General features: G+C 54.3%; 2 protein-coding genes across 2 annotated transcripts in view; one reads left to right on the top strand and one right to left on the bottom strand.

Annotated features, from left to right (window-relative positions):
- The window catches only part of TTC23 (tetratricopeptide repeat domain 23), a 46639-nt gene extending 43412 nt beyond the window's left edge, over positions 1-3227 (top strand). Inside the window, exons 10-11 of the mRNA XM_037145940.2 lie at positions 1894-1976; positions 2762-3227. Coding sequence (XP_037001835.2) covers positions 1894-1976; positions 2762-2876 — 198 coding nt within the window. The 3' untranslated portion in view covers positions 2877-3227. The remainder of the gene's footprint in view (positions 1-1893; positions 1977-2761) is intronic.
- A 1309-nt stretch (positions 3228-4536) lies between these two features.
- Positions 4537-26853, bottom strand: SYNM (synemin). The gene is made up of 4 exons (XM_037145942.2): positions 25934-26853; positions 19847-19971; positions 12582-12652; positions 4537-10726 (listed from the first exon to the last, which is right to left on the bottom strand). The coding sequence occupies exons 1-4, from the start codon at positions 26741-26743 to the stop codon at positions 7113-7115; spliced, it is 4620 nt and encodes a 1539-aa protein (XP_037001837.2). The 5' UTR covers positions 26744-26853; the 3' UTR covers positions 4537-7112.
- Positions 26854-26905: the final 52 nt, after the last annotated feature.

Here is a 26905-nt window from a genome sequence, read left to right as displayed (position 1 = left end):
GAGGGCAGGCCCCTTGCAGTCCAGGCTTCCCCCCACTAGGTTAGTGTTTTGTCCCGCAGAGCTTCCCATCTGGATCAGTGCACCAGCTGGCGTCGTTGTGAGAGGCTGTGTTTGGCTTCAGGAAGTTTTCTTCTGAAGACTCTTTCAATGTGTTTGCCCATTTCATGACGGGTGATTTATGAGTGCAACTGCCCACACCGTGCTGAGTGTTCGGCAGTTTTTGACCAAAAGCAGCATGATCCCCGTGCCCCACCCTCCCTGTTCACCCCACCTCACCCCAAGTGACCTTTTTATTTTCCTGGATGAAAAAAGTCCTCAAAGGGAAACGTTTTGCCGATGTGCAAGAGGTGAAACAAACAACGGTGGAAGCACTAAAAGGCATCAAAACACAGGTTCGAAAACTGTTTTGAGCAGTGGGAAAAAGTCTCAATGGGTGTATTACATCCAATGGAGAGTACTTTGAGGGTGACTGAAGTTTAAACATGTGAGAATAAACACAGCTTTTTATAAATACACTCCATTTTGGGGGGGAATCCCCCCACGTAGAGTAATGAGATGGCTCCCTGAACTCATCTGGATACTTGGGATTTCAGGGTTTTGTCCATTTAAAGGAAAGTGAGAAACCCCCTCTCGGGGCTGGTTTCAAACAGGGGTGCACCAGCTCCTTGGAAGAATCTGGAACGCACGGAAGACCCTCAACACGGCGGAGGACTTCTGCTGTCGGGGCCTGGGAGTCCTTTCCCTAGCTCAGCCAGACGTCTCAGTGTCTGGCTCCCAACAGATTCAATGAACATTTACTGACTTTGTCAACGTCTACATCTTTAACAAAAGAATCAAAGTACCTAGTTCACTTAAAATGCCAAAACAAAATTAGCTAAGAGCAGCAGAACATTGAAAAACTTCAGTTTATGTTTCTTAGCAACATACATGGCTATGTAGGACAGTTCCTGGTAACAGCCGGTCACGGGCGTTTTGCTCTTGAAGAAAGGTGTCTCGTGGACACTCTCTCAGTGAATGGGTTTCCTGTCCCGGTGGCTGGGGTGGCCTCCCTGGGCACTGTCACCAAAAGGGATTAAGTAGGTTTCTCTCCTAGTTCACACCTCAGCATCTCTTCTCAGGGCAGCAGGAATTTTGAGCAGATCTCTTTAGTGAGGATAAGTAGCCTTAAAAAAAAAAATCCATGAATTCCAGGAAGACAAGAGTCTCCATTGGGATCAAAGACACAGGAGGGGATGGGGCTCGCCTCCCTCCAGGTTTGATTATTTGACAAAAGGTCACTTTATCCAATCACAACCCACTCTCCCCCCTAACCTAATGCCCCCAGTGAACGCGGTCAGCACACAAGGTCAGGAAGAGGAGGCAGCGAGAATTTGTATAATGCTCTTGATGGCCTTCCCTTCCTCTCGGGAACCCACGAATAACTCGGTGAGCAGTGTCTCCTTCCCTAGAGAGTGAGGGGCCAGGGAGAAGAGGCTTCAGTACCCAAAGGGCAGCATGGATTCCCCAGGTTTCACCGTGGGAGGCCATCTGTTAAGGCAGGGAGAGCGGAGACCCCAGCTGTCTCAGACCACTGTTAGAACGCCGGTAAAAATGCGATGTCACAGCGAAGGGACGCACACCGAGGCAGGCAGGCATCCCTCTCCAAATGGGTGGCCTCGGATGCCGTCATAAATGCGGGGAACGGGGTGAAAGGGGAAGTTGGGGTGGGTGTACTTTTAGACCCCATGTGTTACACCGGCCACGTGGAGGAGACGGAAGTCTGTTCTGGCCGGGGCCTTGGAGGAAGCGTTCTTCCCCCGCCCCGCCCCGCCCAGGGAGGCTCGTCTTCCTGCACGGTGGGCCCAGGCACACACACCTCTCACGGCCTCACGCTGACCGCCTGCTGTTCCACAGTGCCTTCAGATTCAGACCCTCGTCTACGGAGCGCAGGACAAGAGGTCCCTGGCCACGCAGCAGTCCCTGGACGTCCTGTCCAAGTGAGTGGCCTCCCCTTGCACGGTTTCCCGGGCTTCTCGTGACTCCGCCTTTCAGCCTCACCGGGGGGAGCTGGTCCTGTCGCCAACTGCCTTCCCATCACTCTGTGCTGTGCCAGACCAGCTCCTTGGAAAACCCAGCTGCAGACTACCTTCCTTGCCCGGGTATTGAGACGGAATTAGCTCTTGCATAATGTCCGAACTGCGGGCTGGCGTCTGTCCTCTCGCAGACCAGAAGGTCACTTGTCCTGCGGGGGATTGTGACTCAGAGCACGGCATGGACTGTGGGAACCTGCCTCGGGCTTCCCTGCGTTCCTGGGGTGCCTCTCGGGGTGGGAGCCCCAGAGCCTGCTGAATTCACCCTGCAGGCCCTCTCTCTGCCGCGGAGGTGCCCACCTCCCCAGAGCCCCCGGGCCGCCTGTCAGGTCTGAGCTCCGGGCAGCTGCAGAGCCGCACACAGCCAACAGGGGGCACTGTCTTGTGTGCCAGGCCCCTGACCCCTGGGGCCTCCAGCCCAACCTTGGGGTTCTCACTCGGCTCGCTGAGCCCACTAAGGGTTGATGGTGTGGGCTCAGCGGGAATGGTCACGGGGACTGGAAAGTTCTAGAAAACGCCCTGTTTTTTCACGTTCCTGGGCCATGATTTTCCTCTCACCCACATCCCCTCCTGAGGCTCCTTCATGGAATGCAAGTCGGCAGCTGCCGGGTTTGTCTTCACTGCAGCCGAGGCTGGGGGGCCCGGGTGGAGGTGTGGGGGCGCCACATTCACCACCCTCCGCTTGTCCGCAGGGCCCCCGACGTGCCTGGGAAGCTGCGGCAGGCCCCAAGAGCCAGACCGGCCTTCTGCACTGGCGGGGCTCCGCCGCCCACGCCGGGGAAGGCGAGGCCCCAAGCCGTGGACTGAGACCCCGCCTCAGCGCGGCCGGAGCAGCGGTGGTGCCTGGGTGCAGGGCACACGTGTCTCCAGCAGGAAGAGCGGATCCTCCAGCAGCCGCTATGCGGATCTCCGAGGCTGGCTGTGCACCGCCATGGACACGCCCCTGCCCCCCAACCCCGAGGGGCGGAAAAGCTGCTCTGGGGAAGTTCGGTTCTGCCCAGGCAGGAGAGTAGTCCCAACATCCACCCGTCCTCGTATACCCCTCAGCACAGGTCTGAAATCAGAACCGCAGCAACTAAATTCTGGGGGGAGCCCTTTCCTAGAGGAAGGTATCAGGGACTGAGAATAAAATGCTAATAAAAGGAGACCTGAAAGTGCTGGCCATCATATGTGTGGGCACTGCTGTCCCTTCCCTCCCTGCCCCTCCCCCGGCAGACCGCCACTCAGCAAGGCCGCAGGCTGGTGCCACACACAGCAGGGTGGCTTTATTTTTGCAGGGGGCCACCTCAAGAATGAATGGGGGAAACCAAGCCCAAAAGACCCGTGACGGGGGGGAGAGAGGCAGGGTCCCTTGTCCTCCTTCTCCGGCATGTGGCAATGACTACACAGGTCAGCCCTGCCATCCCCACCCGAGCCGACAGGCCTGTGGAATGAAGGCAGGGTGCACAGGAAGGGGATAGAGGCCCCCACTCCCCAAGCGTCCAACCTGGTTGAAGACACGGGTTCTGATGTGCGTGGCTGGAATAGGGATCACCTCCACACCATACTGAGGTCTGCTGAGGACGGAACGTTTGTGTCCCTCTGGAATTTGAATGTTGAGGCCCTAATCCCCAACATGAGAGTATTTGGGTCTCCGGGAAGTGATCCGTGTGTGAGTTTGCCCCCACCGTGCGTAGGATCGGTACCCTCACAAGAAGAGACAGGACAGCAGTGGTCTCTCTACCGTGTGAGCGCACAGCAAGGGTGGCGGCTGTCTGTAATCAGGAAGAGGGCCTCCGCCAAGGACCTGGCTATCAGAGCCTTGACCTTGGGCCTCCCCCTCCAGAACTGAGAGAAATGCCCAGTGTATAAGCCTCCCGTCTGTGGAGCAGACTGCGAGTCTTATGTTACATTTTTCTTTTCTTTCTGAACTTCCTGGAGCATATTACCTTGGAATCACAGAAACGAACGCACATATTGCAAAATTCAACCGCCACCTGGGGAAGCATGAATTTTGGAATATTGTAGCAAATATTGCCCATCTATTAACTGTGTTAATTCCACATGAGAGGAACTCAATGACTATTTATGGATTTTTTTTCCTGGTAAAATGTTACAAACAGGTAAGAGCACCGAACTATTCCTCTGTCCCAGTTTTAGCACTGACGGTCCCGTGTCCCAGGCAAACGGCAGCCATCCCAGCCGTGACAATGGTGTTCTTTGCACCAGCTATCCAGGTTGGACGTGAATACCAGCCAGTGGGTTGAAGCTCTGTCTGCTGTGCTTTCTGGGTCTGTGTTCAGTCCCGTTCTGGTTTGGGCAGGGGGTGGAGGATCTGGGACTCCTCCCGTGTATTCTCCCCAGTGGATTCCATGCCATCATGAAAAGCATGGGTGGAAACACGTATATGTTTTAATTGGGGTTTACACAAAACACAGAAACACCTACTGGAAAAACATTCTTTCTCTTTAGGAGCAATGAGAGGTGGTTTTGTTTTCCTTAGATTTTTATTTGTGCACATTCTGTGACATGCCCCTCTGTAGAGAACAGGAGGTTGGCAAGATAAGCTTTTTAGGTGACTCCACTCCAAATATACATGTTGAACAAACAGCATCAAAACAAGCAGTGGGGAGGTGAGCGACATCTCATCCATACTGCCATTCTGAACAACAATCAATAGGAAAAGGCTGTGTCCTCGCCCCCAAACGACCACAGAGCTGAGGCCTATTGTCTCTGGAGTGACAGGTTTCGAAGGGCACACAGCTGGGGGGTGACCTGTCACAGTGCTCAGGGCACGCCCTGCTCCCAAGTGACCAGGTGCAGTGGCCGTCGGCAGCTCTCGGTTCTGTGTGGGTTCTGTGCATACTTTTGGCAGATGCTTCTCAAAGGCAGCTCCTCGCCCCATGGCGACGGGAGTTCAGATCTCAGATATTTATTTTGCCAAAGAGAAGTGGAACACAGTATTAACCTGTGCGTGCTGGCACCCACTGACAAGGTCCTGAGCTGTGACAGCAACATGAAAGGGAGCCACTCAGGCTCACACTGCCAACCCCTCAGTCTGTCCAGCCGTCAAAACAGTAGGCCTCGGCCCCAACCAAATTCTCGCCAATAAACCCCTTACACGCACACACCGTTGCAACGGCAGCCAACAAAATCAGCCTGTCTCTGCCTGTTAGAAGGGAGAAGTCTTGCTCTGCAAAGCCCTCACCTCCCCACCAGGTGCTGACAGCCACCAGTTCACCCGGCAGGTAACAAAGGTGCACCGTAGCCTTTCAAACCTACTTTCTATCCCCAATTCTGAGTGGTTTTTCAATCAGATCACCCCCCAAAGGTGTACTGTGCTTTTTCCCTCATATCAATAAAGAACACAAACTCTTCCTAAACTGTCTGCTGTAGCCGTTTTGGGGCACTGAGGAGACGTGCATTTCTGGGGTCCGAGGGCCACCACGTGGAATCCCGAGAGGAACCTCAAATGCTATAATCACCACCCCCCCCACCAATCATATAACCTCCAAGACGGTGACAGAGCCCCGGCCACTGCTCTCTGCACTGCAGGCAGTCCTTGAGACTGTGTTAGAGGAAGCATAGTTCGGACAACGTCCGTGCCAAGGACTAACTTGGGTTAGAACACCGCTGTGCTGCTAGAGACGCTAGTTCTGACGCCATGCTGCGCCTTTAAGGGTGGAAGCTGTAAAAACAATACCGCACAATACCGCGAGGAAAATGAAACAGAGCCACCAGAACACACTCATTCCAATGCCCTGAAGGCAGTGGGACAGATCCGTGGGTGCCTGTGCTGGGGACCGAGGGAGTGGGCTTCTCCTGGAGGCTTCAGTGCTGGGCCATGGGAAGGGCCCCCAGTCCCTTCCCCAAAAATATCTTATCCCACCTAACATGTTCTTTGTTCTCTTGTACAAAACCACCTCCCTCTACGGACTTCCGTTAAAAGTGCAAGGACTTCCGTGTTGGTTGTCCTTTTTCATCTCTCCCGCTTTGAGCTCAGAGATGCCCACTGGGTTGGCAGTGGGTGGAGAAGGGGTCCTTGGTGGGGGTGGGGGGCAGCAGGGGCGGCACCGCTCACCCAAGGCTTCTGACTCCACTGCCCACGGCCCCGGGCAACAGCCCAACATCAACATTCTCGTTACTGTCTCCAGGGTCTGCCTCCCACCAGTGACGTCAGATGTTTATGTGCAGGGAGAGTGCAGAGAAGTTCAAGTGTCCCCTGATGAGAGCTGGCGGCTCCAGAACTTAGGTCATGCCCAAAAAAAGCGTTATTTAGACCCAGGGCCACCAGGAAGAAATGGTACCATGAGCGACTGATTCACAGTGATCGCTTCCCCTCCACAAGGGTCCGGGGCAGGGTCCCCAGAACCTGGGCCAACAGGGCCCGGGCTGGAGCTGTCCTCTCCAGGAGTAACGTGCTATATGTTTTAAAAGTTCTATGCGTAGAAAGCAATTCTTTCATGTCTTAAAGTGAATTTAACTCTATGACAAGTACCTTTTTCCTAAAGGTGAAATCCTTTAGATTTCTTTTCATTAGTAAGCCGTCTGCTCATTTCCTAAGATTTCTTTTTGAGAGAAGACTTCAGAAAGGGAAAAAAATATTGGCTTTTGTTTTGCCTTAAAAGGTTAGTTTACTAATTCTTATGAGCACATGCAAATACATTTACTCTTTAATCCTAAGTAACTGTAATCTGGTTACTCTTCAGGCAGTTTACCTAGGGCTTCAAACAGGTGCGAAGCATTTCTGTGACCAGGTGCACACTGATCCGAGGAGTGAACACTCCACCAAAAAAGGAACTTTTTAAGACTAAAAAGATACGAAGTATTTTCATAAAAGTCCCAACTCAAAAAGATAAGATTCCTATGCCGTTTAAGGCGTGAATCAATTTGAAACCCTTAAAAGGTCACAAAGTTAGTCGGCCTCGCCCGGAACACTCGTTGGAGAAATTAAAAAGAAGGGGGGTGACGCTTTAAGAAGGAGCCCCCTTCCCCTAAAATAAGTAAAGGCCTGTGTGTGTTGGCACACTGCGAAATCAGATGCCATTGCAAACGAAACAGTTATCAAAACCAGTGGCCCTCATCATCCTCCCCCTGATTGTCTAGATAGAGGATGGCCACTTTCTTTTCATCCGAGACCACCGACCTCTGGTCTACCATTCTCTGCAGCTGCACGGCCCTATCGAACTCGGCCTGCTCCTGGCTCTGAGCACTCACACCGGCCGCCCGGTCCCCCCCACGGCCAGCATCTCTCCAGGTTCCACCGTGAGCCTCCGCTTCCGTCCCGGCAGGGAAGAGGGCTCTGGCCTCTGGGGTCCAGCTGGGGGTCGCCTCTATGTGACTCACGTCCATCTGAAAGGTAAACGAGGTTTCTTTGGGCCCCAGTGCGATGCGCCTTAGTGACCCGCCATCTGCGGCCTCGCCCGGCTCAGGGGGGGCGGTAGACCCGGCAAGGGCTGAGGCTGGGGAAACGGGCCGGTGGAAGGCAACGCGTTCGGAGGTCACGGTTTCTGAGGGACCTAGCTGAATGTGCCTGAAGGATCTGCTCCCGCCCGCCATCTCTTCTGCCCCTGACGTGTCTCCCCCACCAGCCTCCTGGGGAGACTGGGACTCGAACCCTTGGAAGGTGCTCTTCTGAGTCATCAGGACTGTCCTACCCACGGAGTAACTGCGAGCGGCCCAGGTCCCATCTGCTGAGCCCTCTCCGGGGGCACTGCTGTCTGAGTCGCCCACTCCCCCAGGCCGCAGACCCCTCTGCTCAGTAGTCTGGAGACTGTGAGAGCCGACTGTGACGTGCCTGACAGACGTGCTGGCCCCTGACCACTCTCGCGTGTGCACAGAAGCCCCTCCGACACCCGAGTCTGTTGTGTCTGAAAGCGGGACTGTAACCTGGATTTGCTCACTGAACCCCTCTCTTGGGCCTAACTGGAGGTGCCTTACAGAAGTCAGGGCACCCGCTGAGTCTTCTGTTTGACCAGAATCACCACCCTCCCCTGGCCCAGAGAACAGGACCTGAAAAGTCCTTTCCCGTTGAGCGTGAAACTGTTGGGAGCCCAACCCACTGCGGCTGCCCGACCTGTCGGTGTCTGCGGAGACTTCTGTGGGGCGGGGCTCTTCGGTGGCCCCCACGTCCCGAGCAGCAGGGACTGGCCCCCGGAAGAAGATTTCTTGGGACGCTTGACTTTGACCAGGATCTAACGGAAAGTGTCTCACGGACCAGCTGGCTCCCTCTGCCGAGCTGGATGCCTGACGCAGGCCGCCTTCCCAACTTACCTCTCCTGCAGGGGGTGCTTTGGGGGGGCCTCGCTCAGTCCCCCAAACCCCAGCGGGGCCTATTGTAACGTGTCTCACAGACTGGGCCACGTCCTCTAGCACGTGTGACTGCACGAAGCCCCTCGGGCTGGTGACCTCCACGGTGGCCGACACTGGCCCGTGCGAAGGGACCCTTTCTGTGCCCTGAGAGGGCGGGCCACTGTCCCCATCGGAGGGCCTGTACAGCTCCTGGGTGGCCCAGCGCCTGAAGCCAAAGGTGGGGGCTGCCACTGCAGGGTCCGCGTCGGGGCTCCCTGGCGCTGGGCTGTGTCGCTTGGCCAAGGTGTCTCGCACCACGGACTCCACGGCTTTCTCTATGGCATCGGCCTCGTCTTTGCTCAGCTCCTCCAGGTCCAACTGATCGGCATCCACGGTTTGCGAGAGGTTGACTTCCGCCATCAAGGTCACGGCCTCCCCGCCCGAGGTCTGGACTTTCTTCACATCAACCGAAAGGTTCCCCAGCCCGCCCTGGCCCTCCGAGGTGAGGGCAGAGAGCTCCTCCTTCACCCGCTCCGGAAGGTTCTCCTCCAGCTGCCCGATGACCTCCACCAGCTGGTGCCTGGGCTCTCTAAAGTCTCTCTTAATGGACATGTGCAGTTCATGGGGTATTTTAATCTCCTTTTCAACCACCGTGGTTTCGGCATGGAATTCGCCACTGCTGGTTTGTTCTATCCAGTGCGGAGAACCCACGTGCCCCGTCAGGGAAGGTTCTGGAACAGCCGGTGGCTCCACAACCTTCTCTCCCAAATCCTGGTCCCTCGCCCGTCTTCGCCGAGACACCGGCACAATTTCATCTTGCCAGGAGTACCGGATGGTGGATTCCTCTTCGATGTGGATCTGCCCGTACACGGAGCCTTCGTCCCTGTCACCCCCGGCCTCGTGCTCCGGGGCCTCGTCGGGGGTGGACACAAAATAGCTCTGCTCTCCCTCCCAGTCACCTGCCTCTGTCACTTCTTCAACGTGAGTTACGCTCTCTTGGGGCGGCTTGGCCTCCTCACGTCGACTCGTGGAGAACGTGACCTCCGTTTCTCTGTAACCTTCCTTCGAGACCAGCCCCTTGGAGCCCGGAGAAATGTCGTCGGCCTCCTCCACGTGGAACGGGGTAGCAAACTCGTGCACCTCCCCGCCGCCTGCGTAGCTCATGGGCTCCTCCGTGATCTCCACGTTGACCACTCTGGCTCTCCCCTCCCTCCCTTTCAGACCGAGGTTGATAATGTCTCCGATCATCCGCTCGGTGGGTTTTCCTTTCAGCCCGACTTTGTCCCTCGCGTCCTTGCTCAACAGGTAGTCCAGGCCAGCTTCATCCGTCACGTCGATTTCCTCGGTCAGTTTCGACTCCACCACGATGTCCGTCTTCGTCTTCTTTTCCCCGGGAAGCTCTTTCCTGCCCACGTAGGTGACTTTTGTGTCCGGAAAAGAATCCGCAGACGCTTCCGTGTCGGGAGACTGGGTGAGCTGCTGCAGGACACTGGACACGATGCTTTCTGCTATGGTTTCGGTCACAGAATCGCCTTTCAGAGAGCCCGTGGCGTCCCCGGTGTCCAACCTGAACCGCGTCTCTCTCGCACCCACCCCTCCACCTGGGCCACCACCCGCGTCCTTCCGCAGGGGGGTCTGGGCGCCCTTCAGGGTCCCTTCTGCCGCGCTGCCCCGGGATACTTCTAGACGGATCGGGACCTCTCTTTCTCTCACGTGTTTCTCCTTCAACGACTCCTTCTCCTTCCCCTTGTCCCTCATTTGCTGGGTCTCCCTCATTCTCGCTTCTTTATCTAACTTGGTCAGCTCCTCCCACCGCAAGTTTCTCTCCTCTGAAGCCTTCTCCTTAGAATCAAACAGTTTCTCCTCTCGCTTCGTTTGGACGGTTCCTGGTCTGTTTCTCTCCTGCTCTCTTGTGACTTGAGCTTCTGTTTTCTTCCCCAAAATGACAGTCCTCTCGTGGGACCAGGTGCTTTCAGAAGCCCCTGCCACCACATTGTCCCTGTGTCCTCGGTAGGACTCCTGGGTGAGGGTGGACTCTCGGCCCGAACCACCAGCCTTGGTGCCTTCAGTTCTTGGTCTAGTAGGGAATGTTTGCACTTGAACTTCAGTATTTCTTAAGGGCCTGGACATTGGAGAGAAAGCTCTGAAGCCGGCTTGACGGTGGGCAGTTTTTTCGTAAGCGTTCTCCCGCCAGGAGGTGGTAAGGGGAGGATATCCTGGGCCCAGGGAGCGTCTCCTGGAAGCGCTTCCAATGGCTGCCTGCAACGCGGGCTGTGCCCAGCTGCGACGGAAGCTTCCGGAAGGTGGCTTGTGCCTCAGGAACAGATTTCTTTCGTTTTCCCTCTGTAACACCGAGCTGGTACGATGATAGGACGTGCTTCTGAGCTCTGTAGAAATGGACAGGTCATTAATACAGGAGTCATCATTATGTCTTTTCTTCTTAATCCCAGCCCATCATAACGAATGCATCCTATTACCACAGAAAGGTCATTGGGAATAAGACATTTTCAGCCTCCAAATTATCCTGTTACAATAAAATAAAGTACTAGAAATGCTTCACCATGACACTTTGGTTACCGATGAATAAAATACTCATCTGTCTTAACAAATATATAAATATATAAAAATATAATATATTAATATCTATATTATATAATATATAATATAACATAGCAACACATATAATATAATGTTATTTATCTATAATATATTATATATTATTATATAAACATATAATCTGACACATAATTATAATATGTATAATTATGTTATATAATTATATAATATAACATAATATATACTATATCATAATATAAATATAATATATAAATATATATAAGATATAAATATTTGTTAATAAATATAAAGCATGACACTCATTATGGAGAGGTTGGGGGGACTAGTTTTTGAGGCCAAAACTTCATGATACTAAGATAATTTGGAATCGTTCATTTCCACATTATTGACATCAGTTTTTTGTATTTAATTACAGCAGAGAAGAACTTCAGAATTACAAAGTACATAATATGCTCTTATTTTTCATTAATTCCAGCAAGGATTAAGGAACTTAACTTTTTTTTAAGCTTCCCGATCTCTTTTATTTTTACACTTCCATTTTTATGAACTTCTCATTTGAAAAGGTGCCAGGGCAGGAAGCCGACCGGTCACTATCACTGCGATTTGTTTTAATGTCGTGACCTGGGGCTGGGAGGCCGTCCGAGGGGCTGCCTGCCTTGCGCTGCCTGCGCCATCCGCAGAGAGGGCTACCCAGGTGGGGGGGAGGCGCCCAAACCCCACCAGGCCACCTGCTCACAGGAGCGGCAGCAGGTGGTTAGAATAAGGTGGGAGCACCATCCACTGTGAGAGCGCCCCCTTGTGCCCACACCCCACCCTGCAAGCTGGACAGAGCCGTCTCTCCCCCTTGGTCTCCATGGCAACCAAGGCCAGGGGCCTCTTTAAGACAGGGGAGAGACCAGGGGAGAGACCAGGACAAGACATTTTCTACAACAATTCTAAAGATCTTTTTGGGTCCCCATACTGATTCTAAATGGAGAAGCCCCAGAAGATGATCCCAGGAAACAGGGCAGGCAGGAACTGCCTGGTTTTTAATTACTGGTGAGTTCCAATGAGCAATTGGCAAGATCGCAGATGGGACCTTCCGGCTTATCATCTTGTGGGCACGTGGACAATAGTACTTGATGCAATATTACAGAAGAAAAATGAGCGCGTCGATAGCATTGATAAACTCACTATTTAGGAACACCTATTACACAGACAGAAGGGAAGCTCAAAGCCTAACAAAAGAGTTCACAAGTGACACTCTTTATTCCAAACTTACCTCCTTTTGGCACCGTACATAATTGCTAAAATAAGCATAGTTTTAAAATGCTGCCCCTCTTATCCTTTAAGAAGCTTGAAATGAATGAATGGAACAAGTTGACAGATACCTGGATGCCCTCTAAAAATAAGTAAATAAAAGTTTAAAAATACATATTGGCCACACGAATAAATGAGTTTTTTATCACGCACTTTGCCACACATTTTCATTTAGATTATCATTTAAACTAGGGCTCACTGAATAAAATCCACTTGATATTCAAAAGAGGGCTGAACAGTGGTTATCTGAAAAACCCTAACTCAATTCTGCCAGATAAACGATGCCTCACTGTTTATCCAGCGACTGAGTCTGTGCAGATGGAAAGCACCATGAAGTTCCATAATTAGCTTTTCTTCTATTTTTACCTGGTGGCAGGCTTTCGATGCGCTCAGTCAAGACCAGTATCTCCGGGTTACTTTCTCCTTCCAATAAGGCGCTGTAGAAATAATGTTTAAAAGACACTCATCAGGAAATAAAGAGCGAGAGGCGCCTCTGTAAGCCGCAGGACGGAGGACTTGGTCAGCGACCACATTGCTACTTCGTCCTGTGCTCCCGGAAGATGCTGCACCACAGGGCGGCAGACCTGGGCGGAGAGGGCATCCCCCCAAATAAACGGACAGAATGAGGCGCTAGCCCACAGGTGGCGAACACCAGGTCTGAGGGCAGAATCTGGCCTCCACCTTGTTTTATCTGGCCCGGCACCTTGTTTCTGCCTGGCAGCAGCACCAAGCTTTTGCTGAACTGTGAAGGAGTAGTTACGCGTATACAGTTCTAAAATCACATTTGGTCCTCTGAAGGCAACCTCGAGGCTGATGTGGCCCCCGGTGACAATGAATGTGACACCCCTGCCAGAGCTTCAGAACTACTGGGGAGCCCAGCCCTTCTAGAAAGCCCTTCCACACCCAGGGTCCCGAGGAAGAGACAGATGAGGGCCCGGGATGGGTGGTCAGGGGCCTGGCTTCTCCAGTAAGTAGGGAGGGGCCCGTGCATGGCATGGCGCCCCCACTGAGGTCTTTCTGGGATCAGGAGTCAGAGGTTGACCCGGAGCGGAGCAAGGGCTGACACTGGCTTTTTTTTAAGCAGGCAAATGTGGTTTTCAAACTGGAGTCCACAGGGGCGTCTGGGAGATGAAAAGCAAAGAGGAAGATGGGAGGCAGGCAGGGGAGGAAGAGAAAGAGTCGGGGGACGCCCCCCTCCCAGCTCCGCCCCACGGTTCTCATTTCACCCAGAGAAGCACCCTGTTTATTGCTTTTACTACAACGTGAAAAGCATCCGACCAGATTTCTCTGACCACGTCTAGCTCCAAAAGCCTGAGACTGTGGAGTCTTCCCTGAGCGATGATTCGTGTCCATCTGGGGAGAGACACGCTGGCCGCACGTGGGTCGGGCAGACCAAGCGTGTGGGGTCAGCCCCGGGATGTCCCTTGCTCACAGAGACCCTAGGATGCCGGCTGCTGAGGGCCCAACAGTTGCTCGGTTGCTAGAGCAACGTGGGAAGTCACTCACTGCAGTTCCAAGAAATACACTGTATTTGGCCGAGGGCAGCCGGCAGCAGTGCCCACTTGGAAATAGTGACGTGACTGCCGAGCGCTGGGCACGGACACAGAGGAGGGACGCCAGGGCCGGGCAGGCCTGGGCGCTTCAGGCAGGCTGGCTTCAAGTCCCGCAGAGGTGTGGGGGTGGCGGGGGCAAAGCAAAGGAGAACCCCTGCTGGTAAAAACAGCGAGGACGATGGTGAGGCGGACGGTGCCCAGGTGTGCGCGGCAGGGCTGGCCGTGGATGCAGTGATGGACGTGCACACGTGGGCAGCCAGCTGCAGACCAGAGGCCGCGCCCAGGGCCCATCCCTTCCCCCCACGCAGGGCGAAGGCCAGGAAACAGGACACCAGGCCATTAGCCCCACACCCTCATGACTGTGCACTTCAGGTTCCAGGGACAGAAATAGCTCCCATCGCCGAGAAAACGCTGAGGTCTGTAGATAATAAGAGGAACGCTCAGGGTGAAAGTGAGACTCTGAGAGCAGGCACAGAAGAAAGAGGTGGCACACCACAGCTAGGGACCAGGGTGGGGCTTGGGGAGAGGCCACGTTCTAGTTCTAGTTCAGACCTGCCCTCGGCCTGCTCAGCAGGGAGCCCCGGGTACCACTGGAAGTGCTGGGGAGTCCAGGTCAGCAGACAGACAGATGGGCGACAGGTGTATAGGGTGCGTGCAGAGATGTCCAGGATAAAGCAGACCCCCTGGGCAGGGAGCGGGGGCAATAGCTTCCCTCGCCCCTCGGAGAGGAATACTTTGGTTTGGTGTCCAGGGAAACTCCGAGCCATCACCAAACTTCTCCCGAACTGAGGCCCCTGAGTAGGGGGCTGTGGCACACAGGTGGGGACCGCAGTCCCCTGTGGGGCTTGTGTGGTTGAGTGCGGGTCACCCCTGGTACCCAGGCCTGTGCTATAGCCCTGGCTGAGACTGAGCGGCCCATGCCCAGTAACCCTCCTGTTACCCAGGCAAGTCCTCCGGGCAGTCCCACGTGCAGGGCCAGTGATGGGCGTCCTGGCCCTGCAGGTGCACAGGACAGTGTCCTGGCCAAGGGCGCAGGGCCCCCCAGCAGAGAGGGAGGCGGAGCTGGGGCAGCCACAGCGCTCAGCCCCTCCCCTGGAGACCCAGTCTGCAGGGCTTCACGCAGATGTCAGAGAGAACAAGTCCCAGGGCCGGCCCTCAGCCAAGTTAATGGAAGCGCAGTCAGCATCATTTGGGGATTTTAATCAACACCCCCCATGGCGTCCTCCTACTAGGGAAGGACCCAGTTTCACATCTGCGTCCCCCTCCTGATGGCAGGCACAGGCATGTGTCACCTTCTGCACCTGAGCACCCGCCTGGGCGCCTTTAGGTGCAGTCAGGCATGGGTCACGCAAATCTGTGCCTTCGTGGACACGCACCCTTCCCGACAGGCACCGGACCCTGCCCTCCGCTAGCAGGACAGGCCAGAAAGGCACGGCTCCCGCAACCCCCCCCCAGAGGCACACTTTGGGGGAAGAGACTTGCACAACTTTAAGAAGACGGCAGAGCACGTTCTGGCTAATCTGAGGTGAGGAAAGCGGCCTACAGGCCCAGGTGCCTGGGAGATGCCAACCCCCTGACTCACGGGCTATTCGTGATCCTTACCAGTGGCTCCCACAGGTCAGCAGCCTCCAAGCCAGGAAAGAAGCAGACCCGTGGGGGAAACCCACTCTCCAGCCTCCTTAAGGAGTACGGACGAATCCCCAGGGTGGAGGAAGCTACGGTGTGGCCTCCGGCCAGGCTCCAGGCCCTAAGAGACCCTGTCACCAAGGCAGCGGGGCTCTCTGTCCAGGATGAGTGATCCTAATGGGCTTTCAGGGCCTGCCTGCTGTTCTTCCTCCCTGTGGGCACAACTTGCCACACTGTACCCCCCACCCCCACCCTGAAAGACCAGGACAAGAGTGGGGGGGTCAGAGGTATTTCCAGAAGTGATTCTGCTGTGGTCCTGGGGTCCCCCATGGGGACTTGCTGGCTGACTAAGGGCAGGTGGGGGCCAGGGAGGAGAGGGGAGGGAGCTGGGAGAAGGGGCCGCAGTCCTGCCTCCCTGGCCTCCCGGCTCCAGAGGGCGGAGACTGCCTGCTGCTGAGACCTGGGCCTGGGCACCAGAGGGGGAGGGGCGGAGAGGGGAGGAATTCTGCTCACGGGAGGAGCACCAGCACCCCCGTCAGAAAACAACTCCCTGGAAGCACAGATGCCATGTGGAAAGGAACAGCCAGAACGTGGGGCCACGCCTTTCTGGTCATTCCCTCTGTGCTCAGTATCAAACCCCACAGGAAGCCTCTCTGTCCATGGTAGAGACCGGGAGAGAAAAAGCCAGATGATCGACAGAGAGACCAGGGCCGCCAATGAAACGCAGGCAGGAATCACAGGCGGCGGTTAAGGGAGAGAGACGGCTGGACTCCGGCTGCCTGGACTTCAACGCTGGGCCTGCCATCTCCACGTCCTGTGACCTTGGGCAAAGCCACCCGGGCCCTCTGTGACTCAGTTTCCCCCTTTCTGAAATAGGGGCCGGGCCCAGGGTTGTGGTGGGAATTAAGGAACCAGAAAATTCTCATGACAATGGCTGTCGCTAAATAGGTGCTCAGTGTCGGCTACGGTCATCAGCATCATCTGCTGCTGAGCTCAGAGAGAAAGCCAGTTTAAAGGTGGGAGCAGTCCAGCCCTGGCTGGTGTAGCTCAGTGGATTGAGCACGGGCCTGTGAACCAGACAATCGCGGTTCAATTCCCAGTCAGGGCACATGCCTCGGTTGCAGACCAGTTCCCTGCAGGCCAGTTCCCAGCAGGGGATGCACAAAAGGCAACCATATATTGATGTTTCTCTCCCTCTCTCCTTCCCTTCCCCTCTAAAGATAAATAAATAAAATCTTAAAAAAAAAAAAGTGGGAGCAGTCCTGCCAGGAGCGAAGAGACCCGGGCCCCCAGAGGGTTCATTCATTCCCGACACAATGTGGGACGACTAGGGACCGAACATGCGTGTGGATCCTCCCCGGTATCCATCCTTAAAGCTAAGATTTTAATCTCAAATAGTTCCCCTGATAACTGGGTAAGTCTCGGTGCCGCTCACTTCTACGAATTCTCAAAACAGGTCTTAAAAACAAAACAAAGCGTGCCTTCCTCCCCAGACCTGGAGAAGTTCCAAAGGGAGGTTTTCCTCTGGACACAGGAAGGGGGGGGCGGTCTAAACAAGAACAGAGCAACCAGAAACATCATTAAGACGGTGGAACTGCAAACGCTAATTGTGATCTGCACTGCCTCCTTGGAAGTCCACACCCAGAGATGTTATTTTCCTCCGTTAAAACACACTGTTTCTGCCCTGGCCGCGTGGCTCAGTTGGTTGGAGCATTGTCCCAAGCACAGAAAGGTTGCAGGTTCTATCCCCAGTCGGGGAACATACGGGAGGCAACCAGTTGATGTTTCTCTCTGTCTCCCTCCCTCCCTTCCATTCTGTAAACACATCCTCTGGGGGCGATGAAAACAAAACGAGAAACCTGGGCTTCTGCTTCCTGCAGTCAGAAGGAGGAGACCCAAAGCGCGGCCGTCCTTCTCCCCCGCGCCCCCAGACACACAAAGAACACTTTTCAATGTTGTTCCCAACCTCGCCTTCGAAAGGACGTTTGCCGTGGAGCCCCGGGTGGGGCACCCTGCACCCCACTTTCACATCCGGCCGCGCGAGAGGCCCTTCCACATTTTTCTTTGGAAAAACCATTTGGCCCCACGCGCCACTGTTTTGGGAGAGACTGAGAACAACGGTCCTACCCCTCACCCCCAAATCGCAAAAGACAAAGCCTCTTTTTTAATGTGAGTGGAGAGGCCACCTCTGTGTCCCTGATAAGGATCCGGGTGGGTCTCCTCTTACTCCGTTTGGGGGTTTCTGGACTCAGTTTGGTTCTGTTTCAATTCTGAAGATCTTCCCCCCCCCGCCCCCCATTATATCTTTTAACTGCTCGTTCCTGAGGACTGGGCTGTGATGGAGAAACCTACTTATTTTCTAATGGTGCTTCTACACATTCTCGAGCTTTTGGGCAGATCTTCTTTTAAATGTTTTATTACTTTTTAGAGAGAGGAGAAGGGAGAGAGAAAGAGAAGAAGGGAAAGATTGATGTGAAAGAGAAACACTGACCGGCTGCTCTTGTAGGCCGCCCGGACGAGGGACCGAACCCGCAGCCCAGGCCCGGGCCCCGCCTGGCCACGGGAGCCGCAGGCTTTGGCTTTGGCTTTGAGGGGTGGCGCCCGGCCAACTGAGCCATGCCAGTCAGGGCTGGGCCGGGTCTTCATGTCGGCGGTGGGAGGGGTTTGGGGACACTGCAGGTAGCCCTTTTCGCCATCTTTGGATAATCAGCTGATGCAGAATCAACAGCTGCTCCCCAGAGAGACTTCAGGGGTCGGGGGGTCTGGTCCGCATGAGTGTGTAAGGAGCGCACGCTTCTCCGCTCTCCTACCCAGAAACCTGCACCCCCCTCACTGCCTACACAAGCCAGGTTCCCAGTCCTTTGGTCAGCCCTACAAAGGGGCTCCCTCGGCCACCTAGGTCAGGCCCTCACCAGTGCACTACCATCCCCTGCCCCCTCCGGTAGACACACACATTTCCTGCCAAGTGTGACACCAGGCCTTCCCGGGCCACCAGCCGGCCCACTGGGGTTGCCGAAACCCCCAAGTCTGAGACTCAGGCATTTGCCGTTCGAATTTTATTCTTCTATTATTACACAGGTACTTATTAACTACAAGTCTATAGCCATGAATTATAAATTACATGATTTTATTTTACCTTAATATTTCTTCTTTACTTTCAGGGTTACCAGGAAGGGCCAGGTATCTGGGTTCGGAAGTGTTTGTGACACTTGACACGCGACAGCCAGCCTGGGCATAGCTGACAAATTCCGGCTGCAGGGGAGCGTGCTTTGGGCTTTAAAGGGCCACGTCCTTCCCTGTGATAAGTCACCGAGCAGTGCTGGGGGAGGGGCCACCGCAGGGGAGGCTGGGACGGATCCGCAATGCCACCCTCTGCCTCTCTGCACAGGGCTCCCTGCACGGTGACCCCCATGGCATTGGCTGTCCCTGTCGCCCTTGATAAGGAAGCATGTGGCAGAAAGACCCAACAGGCACTCGAGAAAGGGCTGGAAACACAAAAGGGCGCTAACAGAAACCTGAATTCTCACACTTGCCATTGGTATTGGGGGCATCAGCACAAGACACAGACTCACAGAAGAGACGACAAGGGCTTATCTACAGGGCCCGCTCTCCAGTGATAAAAAACACCAGGCTTTTGGCTTATGTGAGGACATGGGCTGTGTTCATCCGCCTGTTTGCCTTATGGCTCCTGAGCGCCAGGTGCAGGAGGCCTGCAGCAATGCTAACCGCAGACCCTGGTGTCCTCCGCTCTGAGCAAACTTGGACTTCAGAAAGACCTACAGTGCAAGCAATCACTCACTCCCCAGAAAGTACTGACACCTCCCACCTGCCTAGGTGGTGGCCAAGTGCATCCCAAATCGGGTGAGGGGAATGCCAGTGACACCCTGAGACAGTACACGCTGTCCCTGCCACAGACAGACAGACAGGCGACCGGAGCAGTGCCCCTCGAGAAAAGCGAAACTGGTAGGGACGTGAGCACCTCCCAGGAAGGCGAGGCCCTGGCCTCTCAGGCAGGATGCCCACCCGTGCCCTCTGACTTTCCACGACAGAGAACGGGGGGCAGGACCCAGCTGGGAAGGAAGGGGCCCGAAACCCTGAAGACAAAGCACACAATCAGAGCGCCCGTAGTCCAGCCCACAGACCTGTCAGAGAGGTGACTGGAAGACCCGCCTGCCCCTGCGGGGAAGAGTCGCCTGGCACTGGGTGTGACCTAACACAGGCACAGGTGTGGGTTTTCTGGGCCCCCCAGCATCTGATCTAGAGGGGTACACTGTTTGGGGGACCCCCGTGCTAGTCTCCGTCCATGTGACCCCTTCCAAGCTCTCCAGCACTTTGTGTCCTGGCCAGGGAAGGGCACAGGGCCCAACAGAGGCCGAGAGCTGGACCCTGGAGCCCCACCGGGAAACAAACCCTCCTCCAAGGCCAGGACGAAAGCTTGGGGCTCGTCCTTACCGGTAGGTTGCCACCTCCAGGCTGAGGCTGGTCTTCACCTGCACCAGGTCCTGATAGTCCCGCAGCCGGTCGGCCATGGCCAGGCTGAGGGCGGCCTTCTCATCCTCCAGGTGGGCGATCACACTCTGCAAAGGACGGACAGAGGGTTTTCTGATCAGATGGCTGGAGCTTTGCTGGGTGGAAGGTAAGGTGCCAATGGTTCTGGACACAGAGGTGAAAAACCTCCGGGGCAATTAGAGACGCAGTCACGGCAAGGATGATTTTAAATGCCGCGTTTATTCCACATAGGAGGGCTTTTTTATTGCCTTATGGAAGATTTTAATAGGACAATGGCTTCTCTGTTTATACTCTCTAACGATAATGGATGCTGAAGGGTTTCTTAAAGCCTCTCCAATGCAGATATCAGGCCGCTGAGGAAAGTCAAGACATGGAGCCGGCCAACTAAGATGCTCTTGAAAATAAGCCAAGACCAGAAAGCAGGGCTTTACAATCTTTGAAACAGAAGGTAATTGGATTTGAAAGAGAACTTCCCTCAGACTCATGATGTCCCCAGTAGTAAGCAGGTAACCTAATGCAGGGTTGTTTCACACAAAAAAGCTGTTTTCATATCATCTGGGGAAACCCCTGGCAGGCATGGCTCAGTGGATTGAGCGCCAGCTGCAAACCAAAGGGTCACCAGTTCAATTCCCAGTCAGGGCACATGCCTGGTTGCAGGCCAGGTCCCCAGTAGGGGGCGTGTGAGAGGCAACCACACATTGATATTTTTCTCCCTCTTTCCCTTCCCCTCTCTAAAAATAAATAAATAAATAAAATCTTCAAAAAAATAAAATAAAATCATTGGGATAGAAAAGTTACAGGAATGAGACAGGAATACATTCTGGGCATAAATGTCAAAATTCAGACCTGGAAATAATTTTTTTTTTACCATACTTGTAGGACAGTTCATAGGGCACGGGTTCACACGACCCTTGGAGCTCTGACACACGTTAATTACATCTGCCCATCGCTCCCTGAAGAATTGGGTTAAAAGCGAAATGATTAAAGTAATATCACCCTCCTTAAAGTGTATTAAGCTGGCAGTATCTCTTAATGAATAAACGCAATGACTTCCTTCGTTCCATTGGGCAGATCGGCGTGCCCCACGTTTTGTAGTTAGCCTTGGGAATAATTATAACTGAGCAAACATTTCAACCCAGAAATAAGGCCATACACTTGAACTTCCGGTTTAGAAGGGGGAATGGCATTATTTCGGAATACAACGAACAGGCTACATTTTTAGCCGTTTATCTTGGTGGAATGCAAACATTTTAAGATAAGTGGGAGAGGGCATCTGTCTCCCCCCACCTCACCACCAAAGGCCCTGGCAAAGGTCCACGATGTCACTTCCGTGAAGCCACGGAATGTCCTTACCTAAGATCTCACACTAGATTTGCCACTTTAAAAAATGCATGATAAGTAATTCTGCTTCCCCAGCAGTTATACTCCTAAGCTAATGATTGTCCTCAGGTTCTCTGTGTATATATAGCGTGGTGAAAACAAAAACTCAAACCACTTACTTTTATTTATTTTATTTTTTAGAAGAATTTATTTATTTATTCTTAGAGAGGACGGGAGGGAGAGAGAGAGGGGAATATCTATCGGTTGCCTCTTGGAAGAGCCCAGACCAGGGACCGAACCCATAACCCAGGCAGGTGCCCTGACAAGGAATCAAACCGCTGACCTTTCTCTCTTTTTGGAACGACACCCAGCCAACTGAGCCACACCAGTTGGGGCTGAATCCACTTAGCTTTTAAAAGTAACGGACTACATTTAAGACCTGCCCACTGGTGTCTTCAGGAGGATAAAGACTAAGAGCCCCCAAAGCTGGCTTTATAAATAGACACAGAGGGTTACCAACACAGACCATCGGCCAGTCTTGATTTAAGTGACAGAGATGCCACCATGCACCATGACGTCCATACATTCTATAGTTAACTATCGGTGTTAAAATCCTACTTTCACCAATTCTACAGCATCAACTCTTGTAGCTGAGTATAAACTCAGCTACAAGATTGGAGTGTAAATATAAATATATTATTCCTTTTACTATAGAAAATTCAACCTAAATATTAAAACTTGAGTCCTTATCGTAACCTGTTCTTTCCAAAGAAGTTCAATTATTGTTAAGTAGCTTAGAAAAAAAATATCAGATGCGCTCCGTTCTCTAGCCGGGAGCCCCCTGAGCAGGCCACGCCCCCCTCGTCATGCCGAAGAGGTCCGCGTGGAGGTGCTTCCCTGCGAGGGGGCACCGAATCGCTCTGCACCCGCCCTGGATACAAAGAAGAAAACCAAACGGTGCAGAAGTCAGAGCAAGTATTGTTCCAACCTCATTTCCAAGTGAGTCAACTTTTCCCGAACTGCCAAGAGGAAGTGAGCTGACATTTGGAGGCAGGAACAGAAGATGAATTGGCTCCCGACTCTCTTCGGAGAAACCGAAACCCATCCAGCCTATGGAATAAAGCTTCAGACCTGGGCTGTGCTTTGCCACAGGCTTTCAAACCAGGGGCCCGGCCTGAGCCACAGCGTGTTAACTCCAGCTGGAGCAGAGGCCACCGCCCCTAACACAGGCAGTGCCAGGCAGAGAGTCCCCTATTTGAGTTGCCATTTAAGGGCAGCACCAAATAAATGTGATGCTTTGGGCAGCATCACAACTGATGCATACCAGGGGCAGTACGCTGCTCTGAGTGTCCAGAGAATTCTGTCTCTTAACCACACTCGAGCAGTTCCTTGCTGAGCAAGTCACCCAGATGTAATGGTAAGAGCTTGCAAATGCCAGCGTTAGGGCTCGAGGGAATCTAAAATGCCATAACCTCAAGTCTGCGTGTGACAGCCCGCTTCAGACACAACAGCTAAGTGTATCAATGATCATAAGCACTGGCTGGATGCTAAGTAAGTATTTATCGCTCTAGCCCAGACCCCACTCTGAACTCTAGACTCATAATTTTTCTTACACTATCAGGTGGGTGTCTCTGCACCCCAGATCTGCCCTCCTGCCCCCACCCCCTTCAGCCAAGAGCACTCCCTTCATTCGGGGGCTCAGAACACTGCCCTAGAGTCAACTCTGAGTCCTCCTTCTCTCTCCCTCCCCCCGCATCCACCCACAAACCCCACTGACTTCAAGTCGGGAGGGGATCCCTGGCTCAGCCCCTTCCCTCCGCATCTGGCCCGAGCCTCCATCACCTCCTGCCACTCGTGCCCCACAGTCTGTCTTCAGCACAGCACCCAGAGCGACTCCATGAAGATGGTCACCCCTTGCTCTGCTCGGAGCCCTCCGGCGGCGAGCCACGACACTCCGAGCAAAGCCCACGCTCCCCTGCTCACTCCGCTGCAGACGCACCCACCACTCGAGCACCGAGTGCCGTCTCTAATGCGAGACCTTCCAGGCCAAGGGGCATTTGCTGAAGGTATGCACCTTGCAAGCTCTTTTCAAAAATGGGAAACTGAGATACAAACAGTGGCAGAGAGAGAACTCAGGCCCAGGTAGGGTGGTGGCTAACCTGTCCAATCAAGAGCAGGTTCTCAGCCCTGGCTGGTGTGGCTCAGTGGACTGAGCGCCGGCCTGTGAACCGTAGGGTCACTGGTCCATAGGGTTCCTGGTTCCATTCCCAGGCAGGGCACATGCCTGGGGTGTGGGCCAGATCCCCAGTAGGGGGCGTGTGAGAGGCAACCAGACAATGATGTTTCTCTCCTTCTTTCTCCCTTTCTTCCCCTCTCTAATAAATAAGTACAATCTTAAAGAAAAAAAGCAAATTCTCATTCAAACGGGGCCTGGAGGCTTTTTACAAATAGCCTCCGAAGCTGAGAGCTCAGATTCTCAAGCAAAAATCTCAGCGTTTAAGGGCAAGGCCATCATAAATCACCAAAGCCCGTTCCTGCATCCCGGGAGACAGAGTGCATTAGGCTTGCACGTGTTCTACGAGACATGAAATGCTGGGGACTTGTGTGTCACTTCAGCAAACGTTTCTCTGCACATCTGAGGTGAGGGGCCTGACCAAGAGAAGGCAGCTGGGCCATCTGGGAAGGACCACTTTCCCCAGAGAGTCCTACCTGGAGCGGCAAAGGGGGTTCGGAGCCAGCTAGCTGTATGCTGGGCAATGTGTGGGGGCTGCCGCCTCCACACTGAGCGGGGAAGGTCCCCATTAAACCACATGGAAAAAGTAAACAAAAGACCTAACACTAAAACTATTCAGACATCAGCCAGCTGGAAAAGTCTGACAGCATTTTAGGATTTCAGATGACTGAGGGCAGGACCATTATCCAATGAATGCAAAGTGAGTCCTGGTTAAAAGTTTCTACACGTTCCTCCATACCTGTTTTGTTTTTGCAAGTTTTAAGTGCACAACGTAATAACACATCACCTGCACACTGCATCTCACGCTCACCACCCAAAGTCTTTTTCTGCCACTATTTATCCCCCCTTTGCCCTCTCCCACCTCCCCCACCCTCCCCAAAGTTTATCTTTGATGGAACAGACAGAAGGAAGGAAATGTGGCCCAGTGGTTAGCTGGTCTGGTGTAGCTACTTACTCACGAGGTGACCTCCATGCCTCAGTTTCACCTGGAAAATGGGGCTAATATTGGTACCGGCCCCATAAGACGGGTGTGAGGGCTGACAGTGAACACGTGTACAGGTCTTTACTCCTCGCTCTTCACTTTTAAGGGAAAGAAGCAAGTTCCACCGAGAGAGGTGTCACTGGATAGGAAGTTGAGGGTGGGATCCTAATTCTGGGTCAGGTGTGGCTCCAGGCAAGGCACCTTCGGGGCGGCAGGGGTCTGGGGGTCCCTAAGTCTAAGGAGGGCTTGAGGGCAACTCCAACGGCTCTTCCCAAGTCCCCACCTCTCCTCTAGTTGGAGGGATTCTTCTTTTATCTGTTTCTTAGCTGGGGTTGAATTTAAGATTTCATTAGTGGGAAAATTTTTTTTTCCTACTGCTACAAAGGGATATGGAAACCAGAGCTTCTAAGTCCAAAATGAGCCAAGTGACCTATGACAGCAAATGTATGATGAGATTTAGCCCACACAGCCTGCCTCAGAGAAGCATTTTCCAAACCCAGCAAACCTCACACAGCAAAATTCATGCTATCACCAATCTTTAACTCACAGCTACAAACTGTTCCCTCAAAATACTTCTGAATTTATAGGGATGTTATTTTAAGCCATCTTCCTGAGAAATGACTGATGGTATGATTTGGAATATTTCCAATTTTGGCCTCAGCTGGGCAGGACCGGGGCCAACCCCAGGACCGGAGTGGAACAATAAATCACACACAGGTGTCACAGTGGCCACGTCACAGGTTCGGGCCTTGCTTCTCTGAAATAGTACCTGTTTACATTACTCTGCATTTGTCATAACATCCTGCCACAGCGACCCCACGTTTCCACCACTTTTACACTACCTAGAGACCTGACTTCAGCTGTAGGAAAAAAAATCTCTGATTAAGCGCTTTTCTGCCTTATGGCTGTTGCCCCTCCCAGAACACAGAGCGTAGCGGTCCAGGGAGCCACCACCAGCCGGGAAATCAGTCAGGCAAAAATAAAAAACCGTGTTTGGAAAACAGCTTTAGTTTTCCCCAGGGGAGCACCAGAGCCAATGGGGCTGCCCTTCTAAGCGGCTCTGAGTGAGGACTTGACATTGTCTAGAAACCTCTGGGGGAAGGAATCTATCCGGGAAGGATGGGGCTGTCACTTGTGGAAGTCAGAAGGGTTTCCTGGTTGATTAATCTGTGTACTAGCGTCTGGGAAGCACAGGAAACCGAAAAGAACCTAGATGACAGGGACAGAGCTATTCACCAGGACCTGGCACTTGGCTCAGGCCCGCTGAGTCGATGAACCAACGGCCGAGCTCTTTTTCCAGGGTTGACGAGATGTGGGGACCCTGAGGTCCCGCGGCATAACAAGGGGTTCATCCCTAGTAGGTTCGGGCACCGTCGGGGACAACCCCACCATCCGCGACGCGGGTGAAGGCGCTGCAGGTTCTGGGAGGCCCGCGGCTGCCCCGCCCCCTGCAGGGCGCCCAGGGCCACGGCGGGGACACTCCTTGTGAACCGACCTGCCGCTCCTCCGCCTGCTGTTCATAGGCCTCGCGCAACCGAAGCAGCTCGTCCTCCAGCAGCGCACGCAACTGCTCCAGCTCCAGCGCCTGGCGCTGCAGTGCCTCCGCCTCCTGCGCGCACAGCCGCTTCTCCTCCTCCGCCTGGCGCCGGCTCTCCTGGCCACGCCGCAGTGCCTCCTCCAGCTTGCGCACCTCGTCCTCGTACATCTGTACGGTCTCCCGCCACGATTCCGCAACCAGCAGCGTGTAGCTGTCGTGCACCTCCTGCAGGCGCTGTGGGGGCGCGGCGGAGCGGGCGGCGCGGGCGCTGTAGCTCAGGGTAAGGCCGGAGGAGCGCGCGCGAAGTTCTCGAACGTCGCGTTCATGGGCCTCGTGGATGCCACGGCATTCCGCCTGCAGCCGGCCCAGCAGGGCCTCGAGGGCGGCGCGCGCGCCCAGGGCCTCCTGCAGCTCGCGCCGCTCAGCGCTCAGCTCGGCGTCCAGGCGGCGGCGGGCGGCGCGCGCCTCCTCGGCCAGCAGCCCCAGTTCCCGCAGCTCGCGCCTCAGCGCATCGCGCTCTCCCTCGGCCAGCGCCGTGGCCCAGCTCAGCTCGTCCAGCTGCTGCCTCAAGCAGCGCGCCTCCTCCGCCCAGCGCGCCTGCCCCTCGGCCTCCAGTCCCTCCTGCCCCCGCCGGCCGCGCAGCTCCTCTTCCAGGAGCAGGTTTTCGCGCTCCAGTTCCCGCACTCGGCACACATAGTCATAGAGCCGGACGTTGAGCTCCTGCAGTTCGGCCTTCTCCGGGCCCGTGTGCAGCCTCCAGGACAGCATGGTGCTGGCTGTGCGGGTCACTGCCAGCCGGTCGGCCGATTCCCTCCTACCCTGGTCTTGTCCCCGCCGCCGCGCCGCGCCGCTCCGGCCCCGCCGCCGCCGCCCGGGAGGCCCGCAGACTGCGGGCGGAGCTGGACAGCAGCGGCACTTAGCCAACCGGGC

The sequence above is a fragment of the Artibeus jamaicensis genome, unplaced genomic scaffold (assembly GCF_021234435.1).
Source record: "Artibeus jamaicensis isolate MK-2021 breed Jamaican fruit bat unplaced genomic scaffold, CSHL_Jam_final scaffold_612, whole genome shotgun sequence".
NCBI lineage: Eukaryota > Metazoa > Chordata > Mammalia > Chiroptera > Phyllostomidae > Artibeus > Artibeus jamaicensis.
Note: the sequence above shows the minus strand (reverse complement) of the source record. Positions and strands in the feature narration are given on the sequence as shown.

Bases quoted from the DNA above. Each gene is read 5' to 3' on its own strand.
- SYNM (XM_037145942.2), bottom strand. From the start codon at position 26,743: ATGCTGTCCTGGAGGCTGCACACGGGCCCGGAGAAGGCCGAACTGCAG. The intron at 12,653-19,846 runs GTAAGGACGAGC...TTATTTCTACAG, and splicing joins CTGGAGGTGGCAACCTACCG to CGCCTTATTGGAAGGAGAAA. The intron at 10,727-12,581 runs GTAAAAATAGAA...CCATTTCTACAG, and splicing joins CATCGAAAGCCTGCCACCAG to AGCTCAGAAGCACGTCCTAT.